Source organism: Oryx dammah, unplaced genomic scaffold (genome assembly GCF_014754425.2).
Source record: "Oryx dammah isolate SB20612 unplaced genomic scaffold, SCBI_Odam_1.1 HiC_scaffold_2, whole genome shotgun sequence".
In the NCBI taxonomy this organism is placed as follows: Eukaryota; Metazoa; Chordata; class Mammalia; order Artiodactyla; family Bovidae; genus Oryx; species Oryx dammah.
Window position 1 is genome coordinate 184,526,271 of NW_024070186.1, and position 24,810 is coordinate 184,551,080.

Here is a 24,810-nt window from a genome sequence, read left to right on the forward strand (position 1 = left end):
TTCACTCCTATGTTTTCTTCTAAGAGTGGTATAATGTTACCTCTCACATTTAGGGTTTTTGATCCGTTTTGAATTAATTTATGCATGTGCTGTTAAGTCTAAGGTCCAATTTTATTCTTTGGCATGTGCACACCCAGTTTTCCCAGCCCTGTTGAAGTCTCTCTCCCTTCCCCGTTGAATGCCTGCAATTAACAGATAAGCATTTGCAATCGCTTTTGGCGAATTCCAATTTTATCTCCGTTAAAAGAATTCCATTCTTCTCATCAGTACGCTGGTATTATATATTCAATCGTTATTTCTATATCTTTAGTTTCGTCAATATAAAATTGGGGAAGGGGCGGTATTTCAGGACTGAGCAGAGCGACGACTTGTGTGGTCACCTAGGGGACCGCGCGGCGCCCCCCGCTGGATGGTCAAGGGCTCTGGGAGGGTCCTGGGCCCTCTCTGAAGGCGCAGTTCTGCGAGGCCGGGAGCGGGGACCGGGGACCGGGTAGTCAGCGCGGCTCTGGTGAGAAGCCGACCGGGGGAAGCGGGTGGGAGTTCCCAGCCCGGCCTGTGGGAAGAGGTCGGGCCCCGGCACCGCCGGCGCATGCGTATCGCCGAGCCGGAGCCAGCGCGGCGCGGCCGCCATTGCTGGGAGGCTTCCGTCAGAGCCTGGCTGGCCCCGGCGGCTGGTCCAGCCCCAGGGGCCCCCGTCACTGGGCGTCATTGGCTCAGGCATCCGGGCCCTCATCACCTTCTCCCGCCTCGGTCGGGACGGGCGGCGGCGGCTGCGGCGTCAGGGGGCGGAGCCGCCCGCGGCGCCCTTTGTCTGTGCAGGCGGGTGAGTGCGGCGCCCGCGGGCGGGTGGCGGGCTAGGGTGCTGGGCAGGCGGGGGTCACGGGGCGGGGAGCACTCCGGCTTCTCGGACCCCCTGTTCCCCTTTCATGGGAAGGCCTCCGCATTCCCAAGATTACAAACCTATTTTCCTCTAATATTTTCTGCGATTTATTTTTGTATAGGCGTGGGCGGGTATCATTTTTGGAAAGTTTTTCCCATCTCAAGAGTATTAAAAGAATCACCTTTATTTTCGTCTAATACTTTTAAAGGATTAAAAAAATTTTTTTTTTACATTTTAACCTATTGGATATTAATTTTGTGATAACCTGTAAGATAGAAAAATGCCTTTCTCCCCAGTGATCTTGCCATCATCTCTTTCCCACTGAATTGAAATGACGCTTATCTATTCTACAGACGTCTGTATACTCACATCTGTTTCTAGCCTGTTACACTGCTCTCACAGTTTCTGCACTGATACCATTTTGTTTTAATATAAAATAAGTTTTAATATGTGGCAGAGCAGATCCCTGTAATTGTGCCTTTTGATTTAATGAACTTTCTGTTTCTTTTACTTTGAATTGTGGGAAATATTAAAGGTACAAAAATTACCATTTTCCGAGAGACAGAATTGATCATGGCACTTAGTAAGTGCTCTTATTAAATGGAGAATATTGAAAGTCACTTTGTTTCTGAAAACTTTTATATACTTCCCTGATGCCATCAGGGTGTTTTAGTTTCTTAGCAGTGACCTCAAAGCCCTTTTCTTCCAAGGGGAAGGCATATTTTAAATTCATGGCTGCAATCACCATCTGCAGTGATTTTGCTTGCTACTTAGAAGAAAACCTATGATAAACCTATACAGCATATTAAAAAGCAGAGAGATTACTTTGCCAACAAAGGTCGGTGTAGTCAAAGCTGTGGTTTTCCAGTAGTCATGTATGGATGTAAGAGGTGGACTATAAAGAAAGCTGAGCGCTGAAGAATTGATACTTTTGAACTGTGGTGTTGGAGAAGACTCTTGAGAGTCCCTTGGAATGCAAGGAAATCAAACCAGTCAATCCTAAAGGAAATCAACCCTGAATATTCATTGGAAGGACTGATGCTCAAGCTGAAACTCCAATATTTTGGCCACCTGATACAAAGAGCCAGCTCATTGGAAAATACCCTGATGTTGGGAAAGATTGAAGGCAGGAGGAGAAGGAGACTATAGAGGACAGAATGGTTAGATGGCGTCCCCAATTTGATGGACTTGAGTTTGAGCAAACTCTGGGAGTTGGTGAAGGACAGGGAAACCTGGCATGCTACAGTCTATGGGGTTGCAGAGTTGGGCATGACTGAGCGACTGAACAACAACAAAGCCTTAATTTTATTAATATTATGACCTTAATATTGTGTACTTCTTTGCCTTCCGTCCTTTCACTTTATTTTGTAGGCATACCAAACTGCCAGGACAGGACCCAAAACCCTCTGGGAAAAATGCATTAATTAAATTATATCAAAATTATATCAGAAAAGCCCATGTGCCAAATATTTTGAAAAATATTTGCTGTATTTGAAAAGAGCAAAGGGCTTAAAATTAGAGACATAAAATACTTGCAACATGTGTTAGAGAAAGTATCCTTAATATGTAAAGAGACTTGTTGAAAAAAGAAAAGTGTAGGACTTCTCTGGTGTTCCAGTGACCGAGTCTGCTCTCCCAATGCAGGGGGCCCTAGTTCAACCCCTGATCAGGGAATTAGATCCCACATGCCACAGCTAAAGACCCCACATGCCACAACTAAGACCCAGCACAGCCAAATAAATAATAATAATAAAGGTGAAAATCCTAACTTAAAAAAGTGGACAAAGGATATGCACAGGCAATTTACAGACGAATTACAGGAAACCAATAAACAAAAAAAAGTGCTTAACCTCATAAGTAATTATAGAATGCAAATGAAGACAAAGATACTTTTCACCCTTTAGACTGGGCAAGTATGTCAGTATTGGTGCTAACAAAGTGTTGAGGCAAATGCAGAGGGGCAGGGCCCCGGTTGTACAATTGAGGAAGTATTTTGAGTGGCAGTATGACTACACGTAGTAAAATGTAAAGTGAGTTCACTCTGTGGCTCAGAAATTCTATTCTAAGATCTGTCCTGCTGAAATACTTGCACAGGTGCACAGGGATGTGTGTACAAAGATGTTCATTACAATATTGTTTGTAATTTGAGAAAGGGATACCACTTAAATGCTAACTGAGTGTGGTTAAACATATTGTGGTAGATCTGTGCAGTGTAATATTGTGCTGTTATAAAAGTAGGATGAGGTAGTTTGTTATGAAGTTAATAAAAGGAAAGATCTCTAAGATCAGCATTTCCAAAGGTGTGTTTTATGGAACCCTATTCCCATCAGATGCCATAAAAAGTATTCTCAAACTAGCTGTATTTGTATACAATGTATAATATACTTGAAATATTCCTCATTCCCTTGGGTTCATAGGAGGAGAAACCTGTCTTCCTAACATGGTTAATACAGTTTTTGTTGTTGTGAATATATGGTTTTCAGGTGATTGGGTTTGAAACCCCAAGACATTCTTGTAAATTCAACCTGGCTCTTCAGACCATGGGACCTTCTTAGAGTTTTTGCTTGATAAAATAAGGACCTGATCCTTAAAGTGCTTTTAAGTTATTCTTGAAAGATCTTCCTATTAGTGAAAACTGGTTGTAAAATGTTAGATTCCTGGCATGTCTTGGCTTGAGTGGCTTCTTTCTCTAACAGGGCCATTCCATTGGAACCATAGTTTCCTTTCTTTCTTCCTATTACTTCTCAGAAATGGTTTTATTCTTTGTTTCTATCAGTAGTTTTTGAGAGGAGTTTTTCAGGTCAACTTTTGTGAACAGGGAACAAATATATTCTCATGATTATTAACAGATCAATACATTTCATTCTGTTATTGGTACTGGTGAAATACCTGGTTTTTTCTTCTGAGGAGAAAGCCACTCTATTTGAAAGTCTTTCTGTGGGAAAGGACCACATGTTTTCTGTTCCAAGAAGAGGGTGGGAGAGGACTAAGGCTAAATTTGTTGTAGTTGCTGCTTCTATATCTCTCTGCTCTTTGAGACATTCTAAAACTGCTTTTTTGATTGTTTTAATGAATTCCACCTCCTGCAGTGCTCTGTCTTTATCAATGAACAGTGTGTATGTCTCTTTTTAGATTCCATAGGTCTCTAGGAGACCAACACTGCTGGAGTTCTTCTGCTGACTCTGATGCATCTCATTACAGGTGCTCAGCCTGAAACTGTATCTCTCAAAATCTCTGCCTGGAGGCAGATTCGAATATCATAGTGACGTATGTACATGTAGGATTGATGCCTTTAGTGAAAAAAAAAACAACAGTGTAATAGCCAACTACAGGAACCTCCACATCTCAACTCTACATGAACAAGGCAAGATCCTGAGAGTGGCTGCCCTGGGAAGCAGAAATCACTCTCATGGATATCCACTGGCTCCTGACCCTCTCATGAGATCAGGCACCTTTAATACCTGCGACTGGCTGTTGCCTTTAAGGCACTGGAAAATCAGCCTTCAGGGACAGACAGGGCTGCTGAAGCTGTTAGAACTGGTATGTCTCCTGACTGTCGTGCCTGAAGAGAATAAGCCTTTGGTGACATTACAACTGAAGGACTGCAAAGAGGTGCAGTCATCCTCGTGGAGGACTGAATCCAGGTACTCAAAAAGGAAGGTGAACATTCTGAAAAATGAAAAGAGTGAAATCTCCTTTCTGTATTGGAAGTGTCATCTTTTTAATAATTTTTCATGTTTATTTTTATTTATTTATTTATTTTTGGCTGTGCTGGGTCTTCCTTTGCTGTGTGCAGGCTTTCTCTAGTTGCAGCGAGCAGGGGCTACTCTCTAGTTGTGGTGTGTGGGCTTCTCATTGCAGTGGCTTCTGTTGTTGTAGAGCAGAGGCTCTATAGTGCACAGGCTTCAGTAGTTGTGGCATGTGGGCTCAGTAGTTGCAGTTCATGGGCTCTACAGCACAGGCTCAGTAATTGTGGTGCACGGGCTTAGCTGCCCCACAGCATGTGGGATCTTCCTGGATCGGGGATTGAACCTGTGTCTCTTGCATTAACAGGGGGATTCTTTACCAGTGAGCCAGCACGGAAGCCGTAGAAGGATCATCTTTTTTTATTTTTTTAATCTTTTTTTAAATTAATTGATTTTTTAATTGAAGGATAATTGCTTTACAGAATTTTGTTGTTTTCTCTCAGACATCAACATGGATCAGCCATAGATGTACATATGTCCCTTCCCTCTTGGACCTCCCTCCCATCTCCCTCGCCATCCCACCCCTCTAGGTTGATACAGAGCCAATGTTTGAGTTCCCTGAGACTTTCAGCAAGTTCTCGTTGCCTATCTATTTTACATATGGTAATGTAAGTTTCCATGGTATTCTCTCCATACATCTCTCCCTCTCCTCCCCTCTCCCCATGTCCATAAGTCTATTCTCTATGTCTGTTTCTCCACTGCTGCCTTGCAAACAAATTCATCAGTACCATCTTTCTAGATTCCATATATATGTGTTAGTATATGATATTTATCTGTTTCTGACTTACTTCACTCTGTATAATAGGCTTTAGGTTCATCCACCTCATTAGAACTGACTCAAATGCATTTCTTTTTATGACTGAGTAATATTCCATTTGTATATGCACCACATATACTTCTTTATCCATTCATCTGTCAGTGGACATCTAGGTTGCTTCCATGTTCTAGCTATTGTAAACAGTGTTGCAATGAACATTGGGGTACATGTTCATTGTACATGTACCTGTCTTTTTCAATATTTGTTTCCTCATGGTATATGCCTAGGAGTGGAATAGAAGGATCATCTTGAAGAGAGTAGCAGAGATGCCTGGACTTTGAGTTTAGGGATGAGTTTATGCCCTTAAAAAGTAAGAATAACTCCTCAACGTAAGTTCTCTGGATCACATCATCTCAGTGGTTCTCATCTGCCACTTGGAATCATTTGAAGACTTCAGAATTTAAAATGCTGTTGCCCAGGTTCACCTGAGATTGTTAAATCCAAATCTCAGGGAAGAGGGGCTGAGCACTGGCATCTTTTTAAAATCCCCCCCAAGTGAGTAGCTACTGCTAAAAACCAGTGAGCACCCCTGAGCTTCCCATATGTCACAAGTGGAATTGTACCACAGAAGAGAGACAGCCATACTTTAAATTCCTCAGTGTAATAGAGGAACAAGAGTGTCAGATTTATGTCACCCAGCCTTTAGGCTTATGTCTTACAGGGCTTCTCTCTAAACCATCTGCCATCCTGATATAAGACAAAGGGTGCAAGATTTAGGTGAAGCTTTAATATCATTCCTTGACAAGATTTTTCTCTTCTTTTCTCAGGAATGCCCTCTCAGGATGCCGTACTTTCCCAAGAAGGAAACACAGAGAAGGAAGTGAATGTTGGATCACAGACAGTCATGTCTCAGGTAAGTTCAGTTTTGTTTGTTTTTTTAATAACTTTATTTTTTGGGTTTTTTTTTTTTTGGCTATGTTAGGTCTTTGTTGCTGTGGGGGCTCTTCTCCAGTTGTGGCAAGTGGGAGCTACTCTCTAGTTGCAGTGTGCAGGCTGCTCATTGCGATGGCTTCTCTTGTTGCAGAGCATGGGCCCTAGGAACATGGGCTCCGTAGTTGCAGCTCCCAGGCTCTAGAGCACAGGCTCAGTAGTTGCGGTGCACAGACTTAGTTGCTCCCAGGCATGTGGGATCTTCCCAGATCAGGAATCAAAGCCATGTCTCCAGCATTGGCAGGCAGGTTCTTTACCACGGAGCCACCAGGGAAGCCCCAGGTAAGTTGTTTTCCTCTCCTCTGAGATGCCATGGTGGTTTGCAGAATGTAGGTACTTTTATTTTTCAATTCTCAGAACTAAGCTCCCCAAGTCCAGAGCCCTTGAGATTCTTGTGAAAGATGTGACATGTCTGTGTGTGGTGTTTCCCACTCACCTTCCATACCTTTTTATAGCTCTTCTCTCCTTCCGCATTTTTATCAGCTTGTAGATTCACGTCTGTCCTGGATGCTGTAAAGGCAGCACAGGAGGCCGTAGACGATCTTTTAATAGTGCGTGTGTGCGTGCTCAGTCATGTCTGACTCTTTGTGATCCCATGGACTGCAGCCCACCAGGCTCCTCTGTCCATGGAATTTTCCAGGCAAGAGTACTGGGGTGGGTTGCCATTTCCTCCTCCCGGGGATCTTCCCGACCCAGGGAGCAAACCCACATCTCCTGCATTTCGTGTATTGGCAGGCAGATTCTTTAAATCACCCCTCCCTTAAACAGCTCACTAGCATTTAAACACTTGCCGTTTAGTCTTCAAACAATGAATGATGCCCATGTCACTGACCACTTGGAGGTAATGGAGTTATTAATATACCTGAGGACCTCTGCTGCCACAATTTAATGTGGCAAATTAATGCCACAAATTAAGCCTGCCTCAGTATCAGTCCTTCCAGTGAATATTCAGGACTGATTTCTTTTAGGATTGACTGATTTGATCTTGCTGTCCAAGGGACTCTCAGGAAAGTCTTCTCAAGCACCACAGTTAGAAGGCATCAGTTCTTCAGCACTTAACATTCTTTATGGTCCAACCCTCACATCCGTACAAGACTATTGGAAAAACCATAGCTTGAACTCTGTGGACCTTAGTCAGTGAAGTGATGTCTTTGCTTTTTAGTACGGTGTCTAGGTTTGTCATAGCTTTTCTTCCAAAGAACAAGCGTTGTTTAATAGCATACTCTATAATTTACCCAGTCATCATCTTTATTGTCTACTTTCCCCTGCTGAAGTTTCATAAAGGAAGAGAATTTTAGTCTCTCTTGTTCACTAGTATATCTCAAGCCCTATAGGTGACACATAGGAAGCACTGAATAAATATTTGTTGAACAAATAGGAATTTTGCATATGATAAAGGTCACATCTCAAACCAGTGGTGAAAAGATGGTTTATTTGATAATCAATGATATTTCTGTGGAGCCATGTGGAAAAAGGTAAAGTTGAATCCGTACCTCATATTTTACATCAGAACAGTCTTCAAATTGATCAAATATTTAAATATGAAAAACTAAGCCACAAAAGTTACACAAGAAAATAATTTGGGAATTCCTTTATAACTTATAACTGAGAATCTAGAAGCTGTAAAAGAAAAGATTGATCAGAAAGAGAAAGGGACAGGAGAGAGAGAGAGCCAGCTGAGCAAAGGGCAGAAGACAAAAAGGAAAAGATTATTTTCGGAATCATAAAGGGGCTCCAGGAGAGTTTGTGGGGCCCTAAAGGACCTTTCTCAGGACTTAAAGGATAATAAGGAAAATCTTGTCATGAGCCGAAGAAAGGGGACACTTGAAGAAGGAATTTTGGTCAACATTGTCACCTTCAGTAACAAGAAAAATAGGAACTATACTTAATGGACTCAGTGATATATTTAAGGAGATTTTCAGGTAGAAGGTTAAAAGTGCCAGCTGTCAGCCTCTGGCTAGTTAAAGTAAAATGTTAGAGGAAAAGATAAACTAGATAAAGAACCGTTACATATAAAGGAAACAGACATGAAGATATGCTCAACCTCGCTAATCATCAGGGAAATGCAAATCAAAACCACAGTGCGCTGTCTCCTCACACCTGTCAGAATGGCTGCCATCAAAAAGGACAGAAATAACAAATTTTGGCGAGGATGTAGCGGAAAGAGAACCCTCATACACTGTTGGTTGCGATGTAAATTGGTGCAGCCACAATGGTGAACAGTATGGAGGTTTCTCAAAAAACTAAGACTAGAACTATCACATGACCCAGCAGTTCTACTCCTGGGTATATACCCAAAAAAAACTAAAACACAAATTCAGAAAGATACATGAACCCCAGTGTTCAAAGAGGCATTATTTACAATTGCCAAGACATGGAAGCAACGTCAGTGTCCATGAAGAGATGAATGGATGAGGATGTTGTGTATGTATACAATGAGATTACTCCTCAGTCATAAAAAAGAATGAAATTTTGCTATTTGCAGCAACATGGATGAACTTAGAGGGCATTATGCTAAGTGACATAAGTCAGAGAAAGACAAATACTGTATGATACCACTTTTATGTGAAATCTGAAAAATACAACAAACTAGTGAATAAAACAGAAAAGAAGCTGACTTGCAGATATAGAGAGCAAACTAGTGAGAGCCAGTGGGGACAGAGAATAGAGGAGGGGCAATACAAGAAGTAGGGGATTAAGAGGTACAAACTATTATGTATAAAATAAGCTACAAGATTCTACAACACAGGGAATATAGCCAATATTTTATAATAACTATAAATGGAGTATAACCTTTAAAATTTGTGAATCACTATATTGAACACCTGTAACTTAAATAATGTTGTACATCAACAGTATTTCAGTTTTTTAAAACATCAAAAATATATATATAAAGGAGCCAGAAATTATTGAGTTTTAAAATAAAACTTTCTCATTCACACCTCTCAACATGTGCCCAGCTCAGCTACATTATAGAATTGCTGTGAATTGCTGTTTACTTGAATAGGTGTGTGGCAGTTATTTCTATGAGTTTCCCACTACTTTGAGTTTGTGAAGGATAAAGGGTGGGGCCAAATGCCTATTTTTTCAGCTCACAGAAAGAAAAATAGAGAGCTTTCAAGGAACTGTACCTGAGGAACTATGCTCCAAGAGCCTCATCTGCCTGTGGACCTGGTGTAGATGATAAGATCCCAGACTTCAAATTGATGCCATAACGGCATCAAATGTAGGGGTCTTGAGGAAGATGAGTGAAATTTGCATGAGGAAGGGATGTGAATATTTACCTTCAGAGGGTAAACAGTAGCAGGTTGTATTTCCTGAAAATGGCACAATTTCTCCCATTCCATAGGCTCCTCTTATACTGATTTAACTACTCTATCAGGAGAGGTGTGATTGTGTTCCTTCCCCTTGGATCTGGCTTGTGACTGTGGTGGAACTGAAACCACGTGACTCTTGAGGCTGGATGAAGAAAGGTGGTTCTCTTGCATTTGGCATCCAGCTACCATGCCATGAGGAAGCCCAGGCAGCCTGTGGACAGGCTTGTATGGAAAGGACCAAAGGCACCTGGCTGAGCTCCCAACTTTCAGCCAGCACCAACTTGCCAGCCACATGAACGAGCCTCTTAAAAAGTGAATCTTACAGCCCAAAGTTGAGCCTCCCAGCTGAAAAAAAATGGAACAAAGATGAGCTGCTCCTGCTGAATATTGCCCATGTTACAGATTCTGTGAATAAATGATTGTTATTGTTATGAGCCACTAAATTTGGAGGTGTTTTGTTATACAGCAATAGATAATGACACAATTGATACCACCCCTACAGAAGTCAGCTTGACAATATGTGTCAAAATTGCAGATTCATATACTCTTTTGCCAGACATCTCATGGGGAATGGATTCTAGAGACAGACTTACATACAATAGCAAAATAATATACTTTTAAGATAGTTCATTGCAGCATGATTTATAGTAACAAGAGAGTAGAAAATAGCTAAAATGTCTGTTAGTAGACTGGTTACATAAATTGTGGGATAGTCGCACAATACCACACAGCTATAAAAAAAAAAAAAGGAGGAGGAAGAAATCTGTGAACTGATGTGGAGGGATTTCCAGTATAAAGTGTTCAGTGAAAAAAATCAGAGGCAAAAGATTACCATAATATGCTACTTTGTACAAGAAAGAAGGGGAAACAAAAATGTATAAATGAATCCAATGCTTGTTAGAGGGAAAAGAGACATTGAAAGGATAAACTTGCATCTGATGAGACTGGTTACTTGTAAGACTTAGATGGAAAAGGGGTGAAAAAGAGGGAATGGAGGTGGGCAGTATGCAAGGAGGGCTTAAAACTGAAAATAAACAGAAATAAGTGAGCCCAACTGTATTTCAAATTACTGATATAACCACACTGAAAAGGCGTTAACTTTTGAAACTAAATCATTACTTGTACTCTATGTCCTCAGGCTAAAAGCAAAACAATTCTCAATACTGAACTCTGATTTGTAGGCTTGTTCTGTGCAGAGGCATGTTCCCTGGTAGCTTAGCTGGTGAAGAATCCGCCAGCAATGCAGGAGACACCAGTTCAATTCTTGGGTCGGGAAGATCCCCTGGAGAAGGGATAGGCTACTACTCCAGTATTCTTGGGCTTCCCTGGTGGCTCAGACTGTGAAGAATCTGCCTGCAGTGGTGGAGACCTGGGTTCAGTCTCTGGGTTGGGAAGATCCCCTGGAGGAGGGCAAGGCAACCCACTCCAGTATTCTTGCCTGGAGAATCCCCATGAACAGAGCAGCCTGGTGGGCTACAGTCCTTGGAGTTGCAAAGAGTGAGACACGACTGAGCAACTAACCACAGAGCATGTGTTAGCAATACCAAAACCACTTTCTTTACAATCTAGGATTGAGCAAATAAGTAAACACATTGTCCATAATTTTGTTGTTATTGTTTAGTCACTCAGTTCAGTTGTATCTGACTCTTTGCGACCCCATGGACTGCAGCACGCCAGACTTCCCTGTCCATCACCAACTTCCAGAGGTTGCTCAAATTCTTGTCCATCAAATCGGTGATGCCATCCAACCATCTCATCCTTTGTCATCCCCTTCTCCTCCTGCCTTCAGTCTTTCCCAGCATCAGGGTCTTTTCCAGTGAGTCAGTACTTCGCATCAGGTAGCCAAAGTATTGGAGTTTCAGCTTCAGCATCAGTCCTTCCAATGAATATTCAGGACTGATTTCCTTTAGGATGGACTGGTTGGATCTCCTTGCAGTCCAAGGGACTCTCAAGAGTCTTCTCCAACACCATAGTTCAAAAGCATCAGTTCTTCAGTGCTCAGCTTTCTTTATGGTCCAACTCTCACATCCATTCATGACTACTGGAAAAACCATAGCTTTGGCTAGATGGGGGCTTCCCTGATCGCTCAGTTGGTAAAGAATCTGCCTGCAGTGCAGGAAACCCCAGTTCGACTCCTGCGTTGAGAAGATCCGCTGAAGGGAATGGCCACTCACTCCAGTATTCTTGTCTGGAGAATTCCATGGACTGTATAGTTCATGGGGCTGCAAAGAGTTGGACACGACTGAGTGACTTTCATTTTTCAGTTTGACTAGATGGGCCTTTGTCAGCAAAGTAATGTGTCTTTTCATAGCTTTTCTTCCAAGGAGCAAGCATCTTTTAATTTCATGGCTGCAGTCACCATCTGCAGTGATTTTGGAGACCAAGAAAATAAAGTCTCTCACTCTTTCCATTATTTCCCCATCTATTTGCCATGAAGTGATGGGACTGGATGCCATGATCTTAGTTTTTTAAATGTTAAGTTTTAAGCCAGCTTTTTCACTCTCTTCTTTCACTTTCATCAAGAGGCTCTTTAGTTCCTGTTCGCTTTCTGCCATTAGGGTGGTGTCATCTGCATATCTGAGATTATTGATATTTTTCCCAGCAGTCTTGATTCCAGCTTGTGCTTCATCCAGCCTGGCATTTCATATGATCTGCTCTGCTCTGTTTATTTATAAGTTAAATAAACAGGGTGACCATATACAGCCTTGACGTACTCCTTTCCCAATTTGGAACCAGTTCATTGTTCCGTGTCCAGTTCTCACTGTTGCTTCTTGACATGCCTACAGATTTCTCAGGAGGCAAGTAAGGTGGTCTGGTATTCCCATCTCTTGAAAAATTTTCCACAGTTTATTGTGATCCACAGAGTCAAAGGCTTCCGCATAGTCAATGAAGCAAAAGTAGATGTTTTTCTGGCATTCTCTTGAAGGGAATTATAAAATCAGAGAGATATGGGTCAGAGAAGGGAATTACAGATATGAGAAGAGAGGATAGAATGAACCCTGCTATGTTGGATTAGATTTAGAGATATCAGTATGGACCCCTGGTGTTTTTTTTTTTTTTTAACCAGTCACTCTCTTGACCTATGGGTTTTAATAAATATCAGTAAATATATGGTTAGATATGGAGTTGTGTGTGTATACGTACATCACTGTATATATTCCCCTCTTTCCTAGATATGACCCCTGAGAGGGCCTAGAAGAAATGGTACTCCAGTAGCACTGGATGCAGCTAGTGCCCAGATCTTGGGGTCTACGTGCCATTTTTCATTAAAGGGAACCAGGCATAGCACTTAAGGATTTGAGCAACAGAGCAGAACATGACAGGCTGCCTCCCTGTATCAGCTGGGGAAGGAGAGCAGTTCACTATTTTACCACTAGAAGGAATCAGGGATCCTTTGTCTACTGTACCACCTTTGACTCTTCCCTTAAGGGCCCCTGTAAAGGAAAAACGAAAAGGTTTCTGGCTGAGCAGGGATATACTGGATGTTTCAGGAATCACTGACATTCCAGGACGTGGCTGTGGACTTCACCAGAGAAGAGTGGGACCAGCTGTACCCTGCTCAGAAGAACCTCTACCGAGATGTGATGCTGGAAAATTATAGGAATCTGGTTGCACTGGGTAAGGAGGGCATCTCTGTAAGTTGTGTCTGATTCTTTGGGACCCCATGGACTTCGGCACACCGGGCTCCTCTGTCCTTTTCTATCTCCCAGAGTTTTCTCAAATTCATGTCCATTGAGTCGTTGATGCTGTCTAACCATCTCATCCTCTGAGCCCCCTTCTCCCTTTCTTTTCAGTCTTTCCCAACATCAGGGTCTTTTCCAGTGAATCAGCTCTTCTCATCAAGTGCCTATAGTATTGGAGCTTGCACTTCAGCAGTAGCAGTCCTTCCAGTGAATATTCTGGGTTGATTTCCTTTAGGATTGACTGGTTTGATCTCCTTGCAGTCCAAGAGATTCTCAAGAGTCTTCTTCAGCACCACAGTTAGAAAGCATGAGGCCAGGATGGAAGAAAGCCAATCAGTTGGAGACAAGAGACCTCTGTTTCCTGCTTTCTCCTCTGGTGAAATGTGTTGACTTTGAGATGGGTAGCTTTATTTTGCTGCCTCAGAAGCCTCCCCTTTCCAAATCCAAAGACCCTAAAGATAAAAAAGTTTGAAAATGAGTTCTGAGATTTTTGTTCCCTGTGTAAAATTCTAAGATACACATTTTCCTCTTGAACAGGGCATCAACTGTATAAGCCAGAGGTGATCACTCAGTTGGAGCAGGAGGAACAGTGGATGATGGGAAGAGTCAGCCCACCAGACACTCATCCAGGTGAGAAGAGAACATTTGAGTATTTGTGACTCAGTGAAAGAAAATAGTCACTTTTGAAATACTTAATGGAGTGTGCTCTGAACATCTCCCTCTGGCATTTAAAGGATATCAAGGCATTTTTAATGGGTTTGGTCCTGGGTTAGGATGATCCCCTGGAGAAGGAAATGGAAACCCACTCCAGTATTCTTGCCTGGGAAATCTCATGGACAGGGGAGCCTGGCGGGCTACAGTCCATGGGGTCCGAAAGAGTTGGACACGACTTAGCGACTAAACAGCAGCTGCAGCAGAGGCCTTTTAAAAATTTCAGTTCATATTTGACATTTTTCCAAAGTAGAAATGACTATTTTTTTCTGATCAAACAGACAAAATATATATACTTACTGTTTAAAAAATTTGCACAACGCAAAAATTGTTTTGAAAGTTTTAGTTTGTTCATAAATACCTTGATATTACAAATCTCCACAAAGCACTTTCTTACTATTTTTTTGTTTATACATCCTTTCAGGATTCTTTAAATCTTTTTCTTTTCCATACCCAAAACCCTCTACCATTTTAACCTATTTTTCATTATTTTTTTTCTTTTTATTATCAAACATGTTAAAGTTGTCTAAAATCCGTAGCCTTCGTTCTCAGGCTCTTGCTCACCTTTGTGATAGGATCCCTGTCATACCTATGTTACTAAAATTTTTTTCTTGGAGATTACCACTAACTTCCTTCCAGTCAAATCCAGTGGCTAAAACAAACCACCATTATCATGTTGTATGATCATGTTGCATTTGACTTTGTTGACTTGACTTGAGAATTGTCTCGCACCTTGGCTTTCACACCATTCTTGCCTCTTGTAGCCTCTCTCTTGTCTCCCATCCTGTTCTTTTTTAAAATTTATTTATTTTTAATAAATTAGCAAGGGTAAAGCAAGGGTAATTGCTTTAATAAAGCAAGGGTAATTTAATAAAGCAAGGGTAATTGCTTTACAACATTGTGTTTGTTTCTGCCCTACATCACCATGAATCTATCATATCTATCCTACCTGCTCTTTTAAATACCTTCTCTCACTCTTTATTCTTCTGAAGGCACATATTTCTTCTGGACTTGGTGTTCATTCTTCAGTACTGTGCTTTTAAGTAGCTTCTCTATGTCATTTTTCCATTTCTACATTTCTAGCCTCAGTAGTTCATGTACATTCTCTTCTCAGAGTTTAGATTGTATTTTTGTTTATGAATGTCATACTGTCATTTTAATCAAGTATTTCAAACCTTGGACCTATTGACTCTCTACTCCTTTAAAACATCCTACTAAGTGAGACTTCTTGACCAAAAAAAAAAACCCAAAACTCCTAAATCTTAGCTCCTTTTTGTGGGCATACCGCCTGGTTATATTAGGAAAAAGTGGACTGATGGGTATGTGCCAGATACCGAGTCATTAAGCCAGGTTAATGTACCCCATCTTGATTCCTTGCTCAGACACCTTGTTTCATCATTTGGGCTTGGTTTTCCGTCATTCAAACTTGAGCTTTCTGAAGCTGACTCTGATTTGGTTGTCTTTCTTGCTTATAGCGCTCTCGGTTATCTTAGGTAGGAAAACTTATTCTTTTTTCAGCCTCACTGGACCTAAATTTTTAGCCTGACAGGTGCTGTACCCCAGTGCTCTAAACCCTGTTTAGAGGCTGATAATTAAAACAGTTTGTCAAGAACCCCTAAGCACTTTTCCTGACAATGATGAGTAACATTATTTTCACAAAGCTTCCTATCCTGGAACCTGGAAAATAGGAAACTAAAGAAGGAAAATGAAAAACTCCCTTTTCAGGCAAATTGCCAGTGTAGGTGCCCACACAGAAACCTGAGCTGTTCTTTCCCACAGGTACATATGCTGCCATGTGAAGGAGCCATACTGTCTCCCATTATGTCCCTGCCCAGAGACTCCCAACTCGAGAAAATAATTACTACACTCAAGAAAATTTCCAGGTAATTCCCTGGCAGTTCAGTGGTTAGGACTCGGTGCTTTCACTGACAGGGCCCAGGTTCAGTCCCTGGTTTAGAATTTAAGATCCTGCAAGCTGTGCAACAAGGCCAGAGTAGAAAAGAAATTTCTAGACTTCATTATCAGCTGTACCTGGGTGTCAAGGCTTTTGGTCCACAGATGAGGTTGAATAAGTGGTTTCTTTGTATCCTCCTTGTCAGGGCAGGCAGCTTAGCAGGGTCCTCCAAGGAGACTGCTTGCATTTTTGCATTTTCCTGTGAGACACAATCAATTGTTTCTCTTACAAGGATGTGGTAAAATGTTTCTCTTGATGGAGGAACTGAGGTAGAATGATCTGGCTTGTGCAACCTCATTCTGATGTGCCCTTTAGGGTATTGCTTGTCTCATTGTCTTCGACATTAGCTGATGTCTATTTAATATCTAGAAATTCTCCTCCTAGCTAAGGTGAGACATGGAAAATGTCTGATGGATCTAGCAATGAAAAGGTTAGGAATGATATTAATGAGAGAAGTGACAGGGGAGTAATTAGCAAAACAGTCAGTTTATACATTGCTGAGTAAACAGGAGGTTAAAAAAAAAGTAAAGTTAGTAGTTGGACTTCCCTAACAGTCCAGTGGTTAAGATTCCACACTTCCAGACCAGGGGGTGTGGGTTTGATGCCTGGTCAGGGAACTAAGGTCCCACATGCTGCTGGTACAGCCAAAAACTAAAAAACAGTATAGCTAGTACATATATGGTACTTCTTACAAGAAGCTCAAATGAGAGGGTGAAGCAAACAAAGAGGGTGACTGCTAGACTAGAAAGAAGTGAAAGTGAAAGTGGCTCAGTTGTATCCAACTCTTTGTGACCCCATGGACTATACAGTCCATGAAATTTGCCAAGCCTGAATACTGGAGTGGGTAACCATTCCCTTCTCCAGGGGATCTTCCCAACCCAGGGATTGAACCCAGGTCTCCCACATTGCAGGAAGATTATTTACCAGATGAATCAGGTAGCTAGACTAGAAGGTAGTGTCAAAACAGGATCATTCTAAGAAGGAATGATTCCAGCTTGTTTAAAGTGCTGAATGGAAGGGGTCAGGGAGAGTGTAAGTAGAAAATAGAAAAGGTGGGGCAAGGTTCTAAAAAAATGGGAGTGGGATTAGAGACAAGGAAATTCGGGTAACCTCCACTTGCTGCATGAACTACAGTTCGTGGGGTTGAAAGGAGTTGAACACAGCTCAGCAACTACTACAATACTTGCCACAGCTAGAAAAAGCCCACATGCAGCAATGAAGACCCAGCACAGCTGAAAATTTAGTAATAGTTTTATCATTTTAAACAAAAGTTTAAAATAGGAAGAAATACTTTTGAAATAAACAGATAGTGGGCACTATAATAGAATAATCCACAGGTGAGATTGAGATGGTCCTGGACTTGGCCCTGTATTCTCTAAGCACAGTCTTTTCTGTCTCTCACCTCTGAGCACAGACTTTCTTATGATATTTCTTATTCTCCTTTCCGTTTTCTCCCAATTATGTATATTCCTGATGGATCTCTTCTTTTTATGATTACCACTCATACTTTAAAATTTCTCCCTTGCTCACTGCTTTTTGTCATCCTCTTATAGTCTTCCCCTTTGTTAGATGGCTTTATTTCAAAACTTTCAATGCCACATTTTCATTGTCTGCACTACTGTCAGTTTCATTTGGTTATATACTATGCAACAGTTTCTTTTTCAGACAGAGAATACTGAAGTGTTTATATGTTCTGAATTTCTTTTAGATGGGGAGAATAGACCAGAAATTAAAAAATCAAACCATAATATTTCTGATGAAAATCAAACCCATGACATGATAATGGAGAGACTAACAGGAGACAGTTTCTGGTACTCCATCTTAGGTGGACTCTGGGATTTTGATTACCAGTTAGAATTCAACCAAGAAAACCAGCAGAGATACTTAGGACAGGTATCTTTTACCCACAAAAAGATCACACAGGAGAGAGGCCTTGAATGTAGTAGATTTGGGGAAAACTATAATATAAACTCAAACCTTCTTATGCAACAGAGAATTCCTTCAATGAAAATACCCCTTAATTCTGACACACAAGGAAATAACATCAAACGTAATTCAGACCTGATTTACTATCAGGGAAACTACATAAGAGAAAATCCTTATGAATATAACGAGTGTGGAAAAATCTTCAATCAACATCTTCTTCTTACTGGTCATATTCATACTGAAGGGAAACACAGTGAATGCAGGAAGGCCTTCAGCCAGAACTCATCTCTTGCTCAACCTCAGATGGTCCTCACAGGAGAGAAACCCTATAAGTGTGATGAATGTGGGAAAAGATTCAGCCAGAGAATACACCTTATTCAACATCAGAGAATTCACACGGGAGAAAAACCTTTTATATGCAATGAATGTGGGAAAGCCTTCCGTCAACATTCATCCTTTACTCAGCATCTGAGAATTCATACTGGAGAGAAGCCCTATAAATGTAATCAGTGTGGTAAAGCCTTTAGCCGGATCACATCCCTTACTGAACATCATAGACTTCACACTGGAGAAAAACCTTATGAATGTAGTTTTTGTGGGAAAGCCTTCAGCCAGAGGACACATCTTAATCAGCATGAAAGAACTCACACAGGAGAGAAACCTTATAAATGTAATGAATGTGAAAAAGCCTTCAGCCAGAGTGCACATCTTAATCAACATAGGAAAATCCATACTCGGGAGAAATTGTGTGAATATAATAAATGTGAGAAAACCTTAAGCCACAGTCCTTCCCTTACTCCACAGCACATAACTCAGAATTTTTAGCTTTGTCCCGATGGAGGTGGTGGGGGTGGTAAGGGAATCATACGAATATATAAATATAGGAAAATTGGGGTTAGACCTTTCCATCCTGTTCAATATCAGATTATTCATAGTGGGGAGAAAGCTTATAAATAAACTTTTAATGCATAGAAGGCAAATAAATTTAGACCTTAAATTTAGCATATTATATTCCCAAGAGAAGTTATACATAATGAAAATATTTTATAAACAAGATTATATTAGGAGTCATGTTCCAAACCTTTTTTAATGACCAGATATCCTGTAGGCAATGACCTATCATTATTCCCTTGTGATTTTTATAGCATACAGTTTTTAAATTATATAAACATTAATTAATTGAGGCTATTGTGTAGTATAACCAGTCACATAAATTTGAAATAAATAGAAAAGAGCAATATTTCTCAAACTTAAAGTCATTTGTTTCCTTTACCAATTTTATCATATTTAATGTTTACTTAATATTTTTAATAGGACTCAGGGTTTTTAGCCTTGTCCTAGGAAATGTTATTTATGGAGATTGTGAGTTTTATATGCTAAATTATATTCTAATTTCCATCAAAATAAATATATAATTTTGAAGTTGAAAATATTCATTGGTGTACCATGTAAGTCTTCTGTACCATCATTTGAGAAGCCATGTGGTAGGATATGGCAATAATAATATTGTTTTTTAGGAATCCTTCCATTATTTTCATCAAACAGGTTCTGGGATCTCTAAGATGAGTCTTAGAGGAGACTGAGGGTCATATTGGTGAACTTTGAAAAGTGATTCAGAGAAATCTACTTTTCTATCCTGTTATTGTAGTTTTAAATTTCCCTATGGTAAATGTATATTTTTGAATCAAAATTGTTATTTCTGTTACATTTGCAGGTTTAAATAGAGAGGAGGTTTTATTTTATACTGACAGGGACTTTATAAGAATCCTTTCACCTGTCTGCATCACTGTGGAAGTCAGAAGTAGGGGCTGGACCAGAGGGTAAGTGGTGGTGCCACGCTGAGGCAAAGAACCAGGAAAGAGCCTTATTGGTTTATATAAACAACTAAGGAAGCATAGGGCCTTCCAGGTGGCTCAGTGGAAAAGAATCCACATGCCAATGCAGGAGCTGTGGGTTCGATCCCTGGGTTGGGAAGATCCCCTGGAGAAGGGAACCCACTGCAGTATTCTTGCCTGGAGAATTCCATGGAGAGAGGAGCCTGGTGGGCTACAGTTCATAGGGTTGCAAAGAGTCGGAGATGATTGAGCACACACGCAAGTAAGTGTTACTAGTTTGTTTAATAATTCACTTTATTTATTAAAGTATATTTATGTACCACCATTTTGCAAAAGGAATTTAAGGTGGTTAAATTTTATGATCACTGCCTTGTTTGACAGAAATCGCAGTTTGATGTTACAAAGCATTGTAAATATAAACCGTCATAAACCATGAATAGCTACATCTAGGGAGCTGCTTGTTTCTGGGCTTTTTGTTTTTCTCTTGGTCTTCTCAGTCTTGGCTGAAGAAGCCATGAGACCAAGTTGGAACCCAGTCCCCTTGCTTTTTTTTTTTTTTTTTTTCTTTTTTTTCCTTCCCCAGTCCCCTTGCTTTCTCACCTTTCTTCTGACATATCTCCTAGCTAAAGACTTCCCCATTTCTTTATTCCTGTGAGAGACTAGATATCATAGGCCTTAAGTCAAAGCTGGAATGATGTAAATTTTTTTAAAAAAATTAAAACACTAAAAACCAAGAAAGTAATGAAATCATTTCATTGTGGAAGTTAAACTTTTCAAGTACATTTTTGTCCCACACATCAGTGAATGAAATAGTTAATAAAACCCTGAGATACTGGAGTGAGGGAGGCTTTCCAGTAATATCATGTTTAAATACCTGTATAATGGAGATCAATTTTTAAGACAGATAAGTTCTGAAAGTGTCTCTTCACCAAAGGGAGTAACATGTAAGATTTATTTGCCCTAAACAGGCAGAGTATAGAGCTCTCAGGTTTCAGGAAGAGACAGTGAGGCAAGATGAAGTCTCAGACAGCAGAGGTATAGGTTAAAAGAAGTAATGATTAATTACAGTTGGTGAAGCCTTTGATCAAAGTATGCAACCAAGAAAAAAAAACCTGAATAATCGACAAAGAGTGCTAAAGGCTTCAAAAGAAGGCAGTGTATCTCACACAGGGAAAGTACAGCAGTACAGGATTTTCAGAAGAAGATAAGCAGAATTTGGACAATTTCAGAAAAGAGGAGTCTGAACTGAAGGAGACCAGTCGGCCATGGATTTTCACCAATTCTTCATAAAATTAGAATCTCTTATCTATCCTTAGGGTCATAAATGATTATGCTTATGTTAACCGTACAGTAAACTATGTCATTCTGGTGTGAATTCATTCTCGTCCTTTGTTATCTTCAACATGTTCTAATTTAAGTGAATCCTAAATGTATTTATTACATCAAAATTCTAGGGAGTTATAGGAGTGGTTTACTCACTCAGAAACCTAACGTTATGACTTATTTCTGTCTAGGAGGGCAAGATATTACCCTTTTACATATGTTAATTCATTTGGTTCCTCCAACCAGGTGATGTTGCCTTTCTTATATGAAAAGAGATACTGAAGCTTAGACATGATAATAAGTGATAATTTTTCAGAGTTTCTCAGACTGGAATGTCACTAGAACATGGATCGTCTTACTCCTAATCCAGTGGATAAAAACAGTGCCTGGAACAGTGTTTTATAGCACTCTGAAAACATTTGATAAATGTATTAAATTTAATAAAATGAATTGCTGCTCAATATCAAAATTTGTATGACTCTCTTTCTCAGAATCTCAGAGTAAAAAAGATTATCGTGTTGATAGATTCTCTTATGTCCAAAGGGCTTAAGGGCTGGGAGAAAAATACTCATTTGGATTTTGATTAATTTTCAATTTATTAATTTAAGAAATCAAACAACATTCCTTAAGTAGCCAACATTCCTCTAATTATTCATAGATGTGCAAATAATAAATACTTAAGAATTTCTAAAATGAGATATCTTTACTCTTGTAAACACTGATCAGATTTATCTAAACATTTCATTAAAGTCACAGACCTAAAATTTCAAATGTTATTAAGTGCCTTAAACACATTAAGAAACAGGTAAGAGGTACCCAGAATATAAAAAATAATTATACCAAAACTAGTTATAAAAATGTCAGACTTTCCTGACAGTTCAGTGGTTAAGACTCTGAGCTCCCAATGCAGGGAACCCAGGTTCCATCCCTGGTCAGGGAACTAGATCCCATATGCCACAACTAAAGAGTTCACATACCACAGCTAAGACCCAGCAATGCTAAATAATATTTTTTTAAATCATAAAAAATTTTTAAAAGGGAAACAACCTTAGTAGTATCTAATGAATGGAAAAAGAAATATCATATATATATATATATATATATACACACAAAATACTATATATATTTACATTATAGATGTATGTGTGTGTATATGTAAATACAAATTCCATCGCTTTCTATATACAAAATGAGGCTTCCCTGGTGGTTCAGTGGTAAAGAATCTGCCTACCAACACGGGAGACATGGGTTTGATCCCTGATCTGGGAAGATCCCCTGGAGAAGGAAATGGCAAACCACTCCAGTATTCTTGCCTGGGAAATCCCACGGACAGTGGAGCCTGGTAGTCTACAGTCCATGGGGTCGCAAAGAGCTGGACACAACTTAGCAACTAAACAACATCAACAACATATACAAAATAGCATAGACTGCTAAGTGTCCGACTCCTTGTGGCCCCATGGACTGTAGCCTACCAGGCTCCTCTGTCCATGGGATTCTTCAGGCAAGACTACTGGAGTGGGTTGCCATGCCCTTCTCCAAGGGATCTTCCTGACCCAGGGATCAAACCGTGTCTACCACTGAGCGACTTCACTTTCACTTTTCACTTTCATGCATTGGAGAAGGAAATGGCAACCCACTCCAGTGTTCTTGCCTGGAGAATCCCAGGGACCGGGGAGCCTGGTGGGCTGCCGTCTATGGGGTCGCACAGAGTCGGACACGACTGAAGCGACTTAGCAGCAGCAGCAGCAGTGCCACCTGGGACCATAGACTGAGTGATTTACAAAAGCAGAAATTAATTGCATACAGTTCTGGAGGCTGGGAAATCCAAGATCAAGGTGCCAAAAAATCTGTGTTAGTAGGGATCCATTCCCTGGTGCCCTCACAGTAGAAGGAAGTTTTCTTGGAGTCCTTTTATAAAAGAGATTGAATCCCGTTCATGAGGGCAAAACCTAATCACTTCCTCAAAGCCCCTCTCCTAATATCTTCACCATGGGGGTCGGGATCCAAAATAAGAATCGTGGAAGGATACAAACATAACAGTGACCATGAGGAGAAATAGATGAGAAGAATGGGTTGGGGGAGAGCAGAGGGAAGAGAGAGGAAGATTGAATATGAGAATGAATGCTGGGTTGGGGGCTGATGGCTGAGAAGTTTATCAAATATGGGTACCTTTTAGTCTTTGAAAAAGCATTTAATTTGTGTCTTACCCCATGAATGATAGCATGTTGTTTTCCGAGTGCCAACTTCTTTATAGGTTAATTTTCTGTTGGTGCAAGCAGCAGAATTGACTCTTCAGAACACTTCCACCAGGATACGTTATCCCCAGTCACCTCCCATTCTCCCATCAGAGCCCTCAAGATTCATATTCCTGGAAGGTAATCTGATTGGTCCAGCTTGGGCCTTGTGCTAAATGAAGACAGAGCATGTTGATTGGCAGACCCACTGAGGATGCTGTAAGGGAAGCAGAGAAAAAGAGAGTGAGCCGGGCATTCAGGCAGAGAAAGACTTATTATAGGAAGAAAGAAAGAAAGTGACTGGCTTTAGAGAGAAACCAGTGCCCTCCCTTTACAGCCAACCTTTCTTATACCCTATCAATGGGAAATTGTGCCCCACAGGGAGGGGGCCTCAGTTTATCTTTAGCCCACAGCTGGGGCCTTGTGGTCATGTAGTGAAGGGATCTCATGGTCGGTCGGATGGTCATGTAGTCAAAGGGGTCTCACGGTCAGGTGGTCACGTAATCTTGAGAAACTGGCACCAGCAGGGGAAAACAGGATGCCCACCAGGGCAATGTGGCCACTGTGACTTCATCCCTTGTTTGTCAGGTCACCACAATGGGCCATATTTTAACTATACGCTATGAACCCCTTGTGAACCCTAACATTCCAGCCTTTTTGATATAGAATATGGGCCAAAGTCCCTTCAAGAAAATTAGAGATACAAAGGGAACATTTCATGCAAAGATGGGCTCAATAAAGGACAGAAATTGTATGGACCTAACAGAAGTGGAAGATATTAAGAGGTGGCAAGAATACACAGAAGAACTGTACAAAAAAGATCTTCACAACCAAGATGATAACGATGGTGTGATCACTCACCTAGAGCCAGACATCCTGGAATGTGAAGTCAAGTGGGTCTTAGAAAGCATCACTACTAACAAAGCTAGTGGAGATGATGAAATTCCAGTTGAGCTATTTGAAATCCTGAAAGATGATGCTGTGAAAGTGCTGCACTCAATATGCCAGCAAATTTGGAAAACTCAGGAGTGGCCACAGGACTGGAAAAGGTCAGTTTTCATTCCAATCCCAAAGAAAGACAATGCCAAAGAATGCTCAAACTACCGCACAATTGCACTCATCTCACACGCTAGTAAAGTAATGCTCAAAATTCTCCAAGCCAGGCCTCAGCAATACGTGAACTGTGAACTTCCAGATGTTCAAGCTGGATTTAGAAAAGGCAGAGGAGCCAGAGACCAAATTGCCAACATCTGCTGGATCATAGAAAAAGCAAGAGAGTTGCAGAAAACATCTGTTTATGCTTTATTGACTATGCCAAAGCCTTTGACTGTGTGGATCACAATAAACTGTGGAACATTCTGAAAGAAATGGGAATACCAGACCACCTGACCTGCCTCTTGAGAAACCTATATGCAGGTCAGGAAGCAACAGTTAGAACTGGACATGGAACAACA

At 40.7% G+C, this 24,810-nt stretch overlaps 1 protein-coding gene across 3 annotated transcripts in view; it reads left to right on the forward strand.

Annotated features, from left to right (window-relative positions):
• The first annotated feature begins 655 nt into the window (after positions 1–655).
• The window catches only part of MRPS17 (mitochondrial ribosomal protein S17), a 32,392-nt gene continuing 8,237 nt past the window's right edge, over positions 656–24,810 (forward strand). The window contains exons 1-6 of one of the 3 annotated variants that reach the window (XM_040260270.1): positions 656–823; positions 4,082–4,524; positions 6,212–6,296; positions 13,182–13,308; positions 13,911–14,003; positions 17,747–20,999. In XM_040260270.1, the coding sequence (XP_040116204.1) occupies positions 4,319–4,524; positions 6,212–6,296; positions 13,182–13,308; positions 13,911–14,003; positions 17,747–18,789 (1,554 nt within the window). In that variant the 5' untranslated portion in view covers positions 656–823; positions 4,082–4,318 and the 3' untranslated portion in view covers positions 18,790–20,999. Of the gene's footprint in view, positions 824–4,081; positions 4,525–6,211; positions 6,297–13,181; positions 13,309–13,910; positions 14,004–15,881; positions 15,968–17,746; positions 21,000–24,810 lie in introns of those variants that run through there. The other 2 variants (XM_040260286.1, XM_040260277.1) reach the window with 2 other exon arrangements.